The sequence below is a fragment of the Podarcis muralis genome, chromosome 7 (genome assembly GCF_964188315.1).
Source record: "Podarcis muralis chromosome 7, rPodMur119.hap1.1, whole genome shotgun sequence".
In the NCBI taxonomy this organism is placed as follows: Eukaryota; Metazoa; Chordata; class Lepidosauria; order Squamata; family Lacertidae; genus Podarcis; species Podarcis muralis.
This window is the reverse complement of record NC_135661.1, coordinates 41564042-41573559: the sequence shown is the minus strand read 5'-3', so window position 1 is coordinate 41573559 and position 9518 is coordinate 41564042. Positions and strand designations below refer to the sequence as shown.

The 9518-nt window shown below is 47.8% G+C and overlaps 1 protein-coding gene across 1 annotated transcript in view; it reads left to right on the top strand.

The window, feature by feature from the left end:
* Positions 1–9518, top strand: part of CPNE7 (copine 7) — a 42354-nt gene continuing 32836 nt past the window's right edge. Inside the window, exons 1-2 of the mRNA XM_028740010.2 lie at positions 1–370; positions 3894–4932. Coding sequence (XP_028595843.1) covers positions 4759–4932 — 174 coding nt within the window. The 5' untranslated portion in view covers positions 1–370; positions 3894–4758. The remainder of the gene's footprint in view (positions 371–3893; positions 4933–9518) is intronic.

Here is a 9518-nt window from a genome sequence, read left to right as displayed (position 1 = left end):
GTTCTACAAGCGCAACTCTTGATATTCAAGAGGGGGAGGAAACTGGCAGGCGGTCCACCCCCTGGATTGGATAAGTAAGAAGGCAGGCAGGTGGGAGCTGGCTAAGGGCAGGTTGGTGGGACAGCGCCCCAATCTTTCCACTTCGAGGACTGAGCAGTCCCCCCTCTCCACCCGCGACTGAGAAGAGAGCCGGCGCTGAAGCAGTTAATCCCTGCGCTGTTGCTGTCGTCGAGTCTGGCTCTCGGAGCTCCGCAGGAGAGAGCGGGCGCAGGCAGGCAGAGCGCGGATCTTGGCGCTGGCAGAAGAGGCGCAGCAGCGAGCGAGCGCTGCTGGCAGGCGGACAGAGGGACGCGCGCTGTGGCTAAAGCCGGTGAGTAGGGGAGCGAAGGCGCCAGGCGGCGGGTGGGCTGCCCCGGGGTGGGCAGCGGGCCAGCGCCAGGGAGGTCAGCGCCTTTGCCGGCAACTTTGGCAGGACGAGCTCCGGACGCGGCGGGGCAGCCGACGCTGCCAGCCAGCCTCCCCACCGCCGAGCTCCAGATCCGCGCAGGGAAAGGGATGCTCTCTAACTACTCCGGAAGGAGACACGTGAACGCTAAACGTGTGGATGCGTGAACCGAAATTCCAGAGAGGTGGCGTTGAACATGAGCACAGGGGCATTACACCCATGCCTGCCTTTTTCTTTTTTTGGTACGTGGGAAGAGCCCGCAAACTTTATGCAGGTGTGTTTGTGGCAGCATGGGCGTCATCTCTGTGCCTGAGCAGTTGTGTTAGCCTGATAGAAGTGTGCATGCAGGAAATTGTTTGTGTATGAGTGTGCATTTGGGGTGCAGGCACCAGTGAGTGTGTAAATGCACACCTGGAGGATACTCCCTGCACTACTTTTTTAGACAGCAATGTTTATGTGTCAGCAAAACTGTATTTGCACCATAATACGTGAATGACAGAGCGTTGGTAAGAAGATACCTACACTGTCTTCCTGATAGGCTTAGAAGGAGCAAAAGGAAGCACACCAGTGTTTGCACATCAAGGTGTTCATTCTTGGATGTGTGTGAATAAAACCTCTGAGGAAAATGACATGCAACAGCCAGGAAATGGGTGCATATGCAAGGAAATACACACTTCTGCCTGAACATTTATTTACCATTTGGGTGGCAAGGAGGTTAATTCATAGCCTGATTGTTGCTGTATTATACATGTTAAGTAACTTTGATTTTATGCTTGTATCTCACAAAACATGCATTTCTCTTTCTGGACAATAACAAAAACAGCTAACAAGCTTATTAACTGCCCATGCATGTGGGAATGTTTACGGAAGTGTGCATCTATAATCAACGGCGTTTACACTGAGGAGTGTGCCCCCACATGTGCATGCATATGGGACTGCATGCTTCTGAGCATCTCCATGCACTGGCAAATGTGGGTTGTATGTTTTGCGGGGGGGGGGGGGGGAGAAACATGCATCAAAAAGTCTCCTCACCAATCCCAGGCACTGACAAGCCGAGGCACCAGCTGTGTGCAATTAAGTAAGCGCTTGGCCACAGGAACGCCCCCAACTTCCTCCCCTTTGGGGGGACCCCCTGCTGTGCTTTCCATTTGCTATAGGGTGTGTGTGTGCAGGGTCAAGAATTTGGAACTTCCCAGAGCCCAGGAAATAGTTGCCAGAGAAAGTGCTGAGCTCTGCTCCGACAGAATGGGCAGAAAGAAAAGCCACAAGGATGACATGGTCCCATGACAAGGTCCCATGACACCTAATACTATTTTCTATATGAAGTCGCTGGTGTGCCAAACGCCACAATGACAGTCCACTGCACTGCCGGTTCTGGTTTGGGGCCTCGGCAGCAAGCTTGCAACAAGGCTTCCCAGGTTAGAGAGAATCTCCAGGAACCGTTCAACCCCAAACACCAGGTGGACTCTGAAGAAAACAGGCTTCTCTTCTGTCTTCTCCAGTTTATGGGGAAAGCCTCTAAAGATGTCGCCCTGTTCACCCTGCTGCTCCACCAACCTCCAGTGAAGGGGAGAGAGAGAGAGGGAGGGAGAGCTCTCAGTTGACATGACCCAGAGTTCCAAAATGTCTGTGAGCAATTGGATGGCGATGGCTTAGGCAGAGACATCTGACACAGCTAACTGCCAGCATGCATAGTGGAGGGTTGGAATCTAGGTGCGCCATTCAGTGATAGGTGCTCACGACTTTCTGTTTTCAATTAAAGTGTGCATACGTGACAAACAGTTTGTGCAAATGTGTCGCATGGAGATGCAAGGCCTTGGCTACTTGTTGCTGGGGAACAACAGAGAGTCCTGCTACATCAGACCAAAGGATTTGGTTACAGCCAAGGTCTATCAGGTCACATGAGCAAAATACAAGCTGGTGCCCATCCAACCCCATTGGATGGAAGGGATGGTAGGGAAAGCACCTGCAGAAATCAAGTTGGTGATGGTTGGTGTAACTCCCCTTATAAGACACACAGAGAAACAGTGTGTCACAATTCTTAACAGATATCCAATGTTTTGTTTAGCATCTATCTTGAATTCCATCCAAATCAATCTACCACACCTTGCAACTTCCTTGAATTTAATCTACATCAAACTGGTCATTATATCCAGCATAAGAACTCTGCTGGATTGGGCCAAAGACTCATTTAGTCCAACATCCTGTTCTCACATCATCCAACCAAATACCTCTGGGAACCCACTAGCAATTCACAAGTGCAAGGAGCAATCTGGATCCAATAATCTGTTTAGAAAAATAGTGCATAATATCAATCCAATTGGTTTAGGATCTTGGTGCAGTAAAGAAAAACTATTCTAACTACTCCTTGTTATTATTTACTTATTTCTTCCCTATTTTTCATTTAGGGGAAGTGAATCTGACAAATTGAACTAAGGACCATATCCCAATTTGCCATTCAATAATTATCAGTGCTGAGCTACCAAAATTCTTGATGCCAGTAATAAGAAATATTTTAATTTGATATCCCAATCTGATCCTATTCCTTCCAGATACCCTAATAAAAACGTTACAGCAAAGAGTCTTGTGGTACATTAAAGACTAACAAATATACTATAATATAAACTTTTGTGCTGTACAATCTACCATCAGATGATTGTATGTTGAAGTGGACTGTAGCCCATGAAAGCTTATGTCACAATAAATTTGTGAGTCTTTAAGGTGTGATAAAACACCTGGTTGCTTTTGTTGCAAGAAACTATCATGACTATCTTTCTGGAGAGGAATTATAGAATCTGCTGAGATTCCCAAACCTGTTACTTCTTTGATTTTTTCCTCCTTTGTTTTTGTGTTCATAACTCCCGTATAAATGGACAATTCCACTAGGTAGATGGCGTAGCAGTTTTTTTGACAATTACCATAGCGGCACTCCAAAGACAAATGAGAAGATACATGTTTCAGGCCTCTGTGGAGTGATAGACCATTTGGCAAATATTTCATAATAATTGTCAGTTAAGCTAATGTTTGGTATGACTGGTCTGACATGGATCAGAGCTCCACTGCATCCTCACATTTTGAAAGGTTGCAAGAGAGACTCTGCTCTTGCACTCAGTTGTGATGATTCAGAACGCTCACGTAAATTGACTTCACCGTCTCCGACTCAATCTCAGCCCTTAGTCATGATGCTTATGCGGAGCATCCAAATTCAAGGGCAGTCTACCTTTGGATACAAGTTGTTGGAGAACAACAGCCAGCGACCACTATGCCTTCATGCCTTGTGTGCTTCCTCAAAGCATCATGCTCCCAACCCCGCATGAAAACACGATTCTGGCCTAGATGGTCTAATCCAGCCCAGCTCTTCTTACATTATTAGATATCTCCTGATTTCTGAATGTTTGGGATGTGGCTTGTCAATTTACCTACCCTGTGTTTTTTATGTATCCTTTAGGCAGCTGCTTGAGTGACCTTGTCAGCACATTTCCCATGGCAAGGTAACCCTTTCTGCCAGTCTGTGAGCATCACACAAAGACCCCGGTGCTGCTGTGGATTGCGGTTTCCACTCGTGTCTAGAGATCCAGCCTTGCGTCAGATACAAGAAGACGTCAGGGTATCCTCTGGTAGATCTGCCTTGTGAAATACGTGCCCTGTCTCCTGTTGTGTCAACCCAAGATCCAGAAATCCAGGGGACTGCCAGGTTATTTCTGCTCTTGGTGACTTGGAAAAAGAGCCTCGTCTCTCTCTCCCACACTCCTGTCCTCCTCCCCAACCTGCCCTGTTATTGTCTGAAGTCCTGAATACCAGCAAAGGCCAGAAGACAGGGCCATCTCCTCCCCCAATCTCTCCAGGGAGGGCGCCAGGGCACATACGCACCCAGGCTAGATCTGTGCCAGCAACAAGGGAAGCTGAGTGGGATCTGGCATCCGGGTGAGAGGAAGAAGAAGGAGGCAGCAAAACACAACTTGTTAATTTGTAGGGAGAAGACAAACTCCTTTAATTAGCTCTGCTTGGCAGCAGCCAAGCAAACAAGAGGCAGTGCCTCCTTCAGGCTATGTTCCTCAAGCTACTGGGATTGCATTGACCACATAGACTGCAGACAAAACTCAGCAGTCCCTTGGTAAGTGGCGACGCCTCAGGGCTGAAGGTGAGCCAGGCTCCTTGGCTGTGCCGTAAGCCGCCCTGCAGCCAACCCATCATCACCGGAACCCAGATCTGGCCGTGGATGTTCCTGGGCACCCAAGCCCTTGAGCCACTCTTCTCTGCTGCCTCTGCTACCTGCAGCTGTTGCTGAGCGAGGGCCCTCCTCCCTGAGCAGGATGAACGAGTTACTGGACCCAACCTCCCAGGCCAACCTGGGCGTTGTCTCTGCCACCTGCGTCTCCAAGGTGGAGCTGCGGGTCAGCTGCAAGCACCTGCTTGACCGCGACACACTCAACAAGTCGGATCCCTGCGTGGTGCTCCTCATGCAGTCCCAAGGGCAGTGGATGGAGGTAGGCAACAGGCTCACGGGGAACGGAAGGTCGGAGTGGGGAGGCAGGCAAGGCGGGCTGGTGAGGGATGGGAGGATGGTGTTGCTAAGCAACCAGGTTGGTTTCACCTGCTGCCCTGCAACCATCTTCAGCAGGCGCAGAGCGGAGTGAACCAACTGCTGGTGCCGGAAGCACAAGGTGCCACTGCTGCAGGAGCCCTTCCCCTTCTCTCACTTCTTCTTCTAGGCATTATTTGAGGTATATCGGGCCCTATGCTATAGCTCACCATCTTTTAGCTCATCCTGGTCATGAAACTGACTCAGGGCACCCTCCTCCAATTTCCACCCATATAGAAGTGCAAGGGTGTATTTCTGAGAAGCGTTTTTGAGGGTGGTTCTGCTTTTATGGACCTGTAAAAGTCTGAGTATAAGCCTTTTCTAGACGGACTGGCTTTTGTGGACCAGGGTTGAGCTAGTGGAAGGGCAGGGCTTTCAAAATAATGATTTCAACTGTTGAACTGGATCTCACTGAGCTTCTAGGAAGGAGAGGCCTGAATGGGTTTTAGAATGAACGAGTGATTGAATGGATGGATGCAAACCTTTGCAATCCCCATTGCCTGGATGGTTTCACTTGGACAAGGCTCATGAGGAGAACATGGAAATTGGAAACTGGCCTGCCCCATTGAACTATAGAGCAGAAAGATGGGTTCAATGTTTGCTTCCAAAATGGCAGTTCCCAGGGTGTGGTGCTTGCCATGCAGTCGTGTTTCAGCCACCACATAGGCTTCTAATGGTTGAATTCCTGTCCATAGATGGGAACAATTGTAGGCTACTTCATAGGCGTGCGGTTTTGTGTGTGGGAGGATCAGAGGGCCACAAAGGGCTGGCTTTGGGGAAGAGGGGAGGTGGGACATAGCCCCACTTCCAATAGCCTTTCATTAATTGCCCAGGTGTCTTGGTTTTACAGTGCCCAGCACAAGTGATTTGGCGGAGATTCATCAGACAACTTTTATCATGTTCGAACTCTGATTGCCTGATTTGCGCTCAAGAAGGACTATTTCCCCCTCCCCACACACTATAAAGTTCAACTGTAGTAACTTAGGGCTGTCACTTGATTAAAGAAATCTTACTCAGTTAATCCTATGAGATTTAATTAATCTAGCAATTAAAACTGCATATATTTTCATGTGGGTAAAACCATATTCCTGAAGCAAAATGCAGACGTTTTTAGAGGAAGGATGCCTCTGTTATCTTTGCAATGCTTCCCCCCTTTTCTATGAGAGAGTAAAGGCTCTTTTAAGAGGGTACCTGTCATCTGCAGTTTTTACTATTTTGTGTGTGTGTGTCCATCCGTGTAATTTTAAAGCAGGAGCCTGGTTAACTGGGGGGCACTTTTTAGTAATAATAATAATAATAATGAAGCTAACTGATTGGTTAAAGATTGTAATAATAATAATAATAATAATAATAATAATAATAATAATATATTTATATCCCTCCCTCCCCAGCCAAAGCTGGGCTCAGAGCGGCTAACAACAGTAAAAATAGCACAGTTTACGTAAAATCACAATCAATTAATTGAAATACATTCTAAAATCAATTCATTCTACAATCAATTCAGAATCAAATTAATGGCAACCATTGGGCTAGAGTTCTTTGAGGATTACAGAAGGAGAGGGTCAGACTGTGCCTTGGCCAAAGGCCTGGTGGAACAGCTCTGTCTTGCAGGCCCTGCGGAAAGATGTCAAGTCCCGCAGGGCCCTAGTCTCTTGTGACAGAGCGTTCCACCAGATCGGGGCCATGGCCGAAAAAGCCTTGGCTCTGGTTGAGGCCAGCCTAACCTCCCTGTGGCCCAGGACCTCCAAGATGTTTTTATTTGAAGACCGTAAGGTCCTCCGTGGGACATACCAGGAGAGGCGGTCCCGTAGGTACGAGGGTCCTAGGCCGTATAGGGCTTTAAAGGTTAAAACCAGCACCTTAAACCTGATCCTGTACTCCACCGGGAGCCAGTGCAGCTGGTATAGCACTGGGTGAATGTGATCCCATGGCGAGGGATGTAGCTGTATTGTCTTCCTTCATAAATGCAGCTTGGCTCACTCTGGAGCTCTGAACTTGGCTGGCTCCAGCCTGTTTTGTGTTGGCTCTTAGCTTGCTATGGCAGACTGGACTGCATACACCTAATATGCAAAAACCTCTATCTGGCCCTGGGCACACCCCATTTCAGGCCACACCCCCTTTCTCCAGGCCACACCCATCACTGACCCTATTTTGGCCATGGAGATTTTTCTCTCTCTGGTTGTGGAGTGTTCCCATAAACACTGATAACGACCCTTGTTTACCAGGATGGAGGACCGAGAAGAATGTGTGAGTGTGTAGAAACTAGCCTCCTGTACAAAAGTAAAATCTGCATTTGTTGCTCTGCCTACTTTTGCCTGTGGCCCCACCCACCACTGGCATGCGGCCCTTGCTAGGCCACCCAGAAGGGAATGTGGCCTTCGGGTTGAAAAGGGTTCCTCCCCCATTGCATAGACCTATGCCACAGGTTGTGCCCTAAGGGAGTCAATTTGAGGATGGTCTTACCTTGCCGTGGTGGTGCTTGAATGTCAAACAGCTCCAGTATGTCTTTTTACCCCTTCCTATTCTCTGGCAAGGGACGCAGGTGGCGCTGTGGGTTAAACCACAGAACCTAGGACTTGCCGATCAGAAGGTCGACGGTTCGACTCCCCGTGACGGGGTGAGCTCCCGTTGCTCGGTCCCTGCTCCTGCCAACCTAGCAGTTCGAAAGCACATCCAAGTGCAAGTAGATAAATACCGTAGGTACCACTCCGGCGGGAAGGTAAACGGCATTTCCGTGCACTGCTCTGGTTCGCCAGAAGTGGCTTAGTCATTCTGGCCACATGACCCAGAAGCTGTACGCCGGCTCCCTCGGCCAGTAAAGCGAGATGAGCGCCGCAACCCCAGAGTCGGCCACGACTGGACCTAATGGTCAGGGGTCCCTTTACCTTTTTTATTCTCTGGCAACTCCCAGCCTAGAAGGGAATCCATTGGGAGATGCAGCAATGTAATGGAAGGGTCTTTCTGGAGATGCTACTCTCAAGCACATCTTTGGTGAGCGTTAATGCATCTCTGTCAATCTACTGAGTGCTTTGTAAGAGTTAAATACAAATGGATCCCTACTGAAAGCACTTAACTGATGCTGAAGGCAGGAGCACTTCTGGAGTAGCGTGTGCCAGGCATTCTTACCCTTAGCTTCAACTGATGCTGGTTCCTGCTGGCTGTGAACTGTCAAACTGGGAAGAGGATACTGGTCCCCTGCCAGCCTCAGTGGCTAATTTCTAAGATCAAGGCACTAGGGAGGCCCAAGTTTGCCCTGGACAGCATCCCTGGCCTTTGCTTCCCAATAGGAGATGACGGGCTGTGGCCACTCAGTAAGCAAAATGCATTTGCATCACAAACTCACCTTCTCATCTGCTTAATTATTTACAGGTTAAATGTGTCTGGTAATAAACCAGAGATAAAAAAGCAAACAGTTAAAAAGAGAGAGGAGATACCAATAAATGCTATTAAAATCTGGAACGTTTTCTATGCAAAGCTTGAAGAATGCACATTCATAGTGCTTTGATAAATGGGAATAGAAGAATCTGCATTTCTAATTAGTGGTTAGTGATGATAGTGACCTTAATTATTTCTTCAGCTGTTCACAATAATTTAAAATAATAATGATAAATAATCTTATAAATGAATAGAACTCTGTCCCCACAGAGGGGTGCATGGCCTCTATGCTATGGATTTTTAAACTGATTTAGAAACCATGCCTTTTTTTCTGCTTCCTTTTCATAAAGGCTTTCTTTGCAGAGCTGTTACAAAATTATAGCTCTGCTTAGCTGTTTTTGTTAGTCTTTGTAACTGTTTTAAGCTGGCCTTTTATAATAATTGTCAGTGCTGTTGCCGTTGATCGTTGATTATTAGTTTTTAAAAGATAGTATTTATTATTTATTTATTTATTTATTTCTGATAATGTGAGCCACCTTGGGACAGCAATGCCCCAAAATGCAGCATGTAAATAATTTAATTAATAAACGGTGTTATGGTTGGCATCTGTCCGTCTTGGGAGACAATAAAGAAGTGCACCTTTGGTGGTGAAGTCAAACTGCTGGAGAGTTACAGCACCTGCTGTGGCTGTAGAGATTGATAGGGGAAAGACATGTTTTGTTGCAGCTGGGACCGATGAAGGCGTCTGGTTGTGCTGCTGCAGATGCACCAAGGTGTTTCTTCTGTCTGTGTTCACCTCAGTAGTCATTCCTCTTCTTGTCACTGCTATGGCTGCACAACGTAGTGGGTAAGGTTCATTACAACTCCTAGAAGAGATGCAGTCCCTCCTTGCCCAGAGGACCACAACTGCATGAGACCTGGTGTGGGGAGCCTTGGGAAACTATAAATCCCATCAGCCCCAGCAAACATGGCCAATGGCCAGGGACAATGGGAGCCGCTGATCAGCAAAATCAGCAGGGCAAAAAGTCCACCAGACCTGCATTAGATGGACAAGCTGCCTAGAATTTTGAACCTCTGCTCCCTGATCCCAGAAGCGTGGAAAGTTGGTGGAGATTA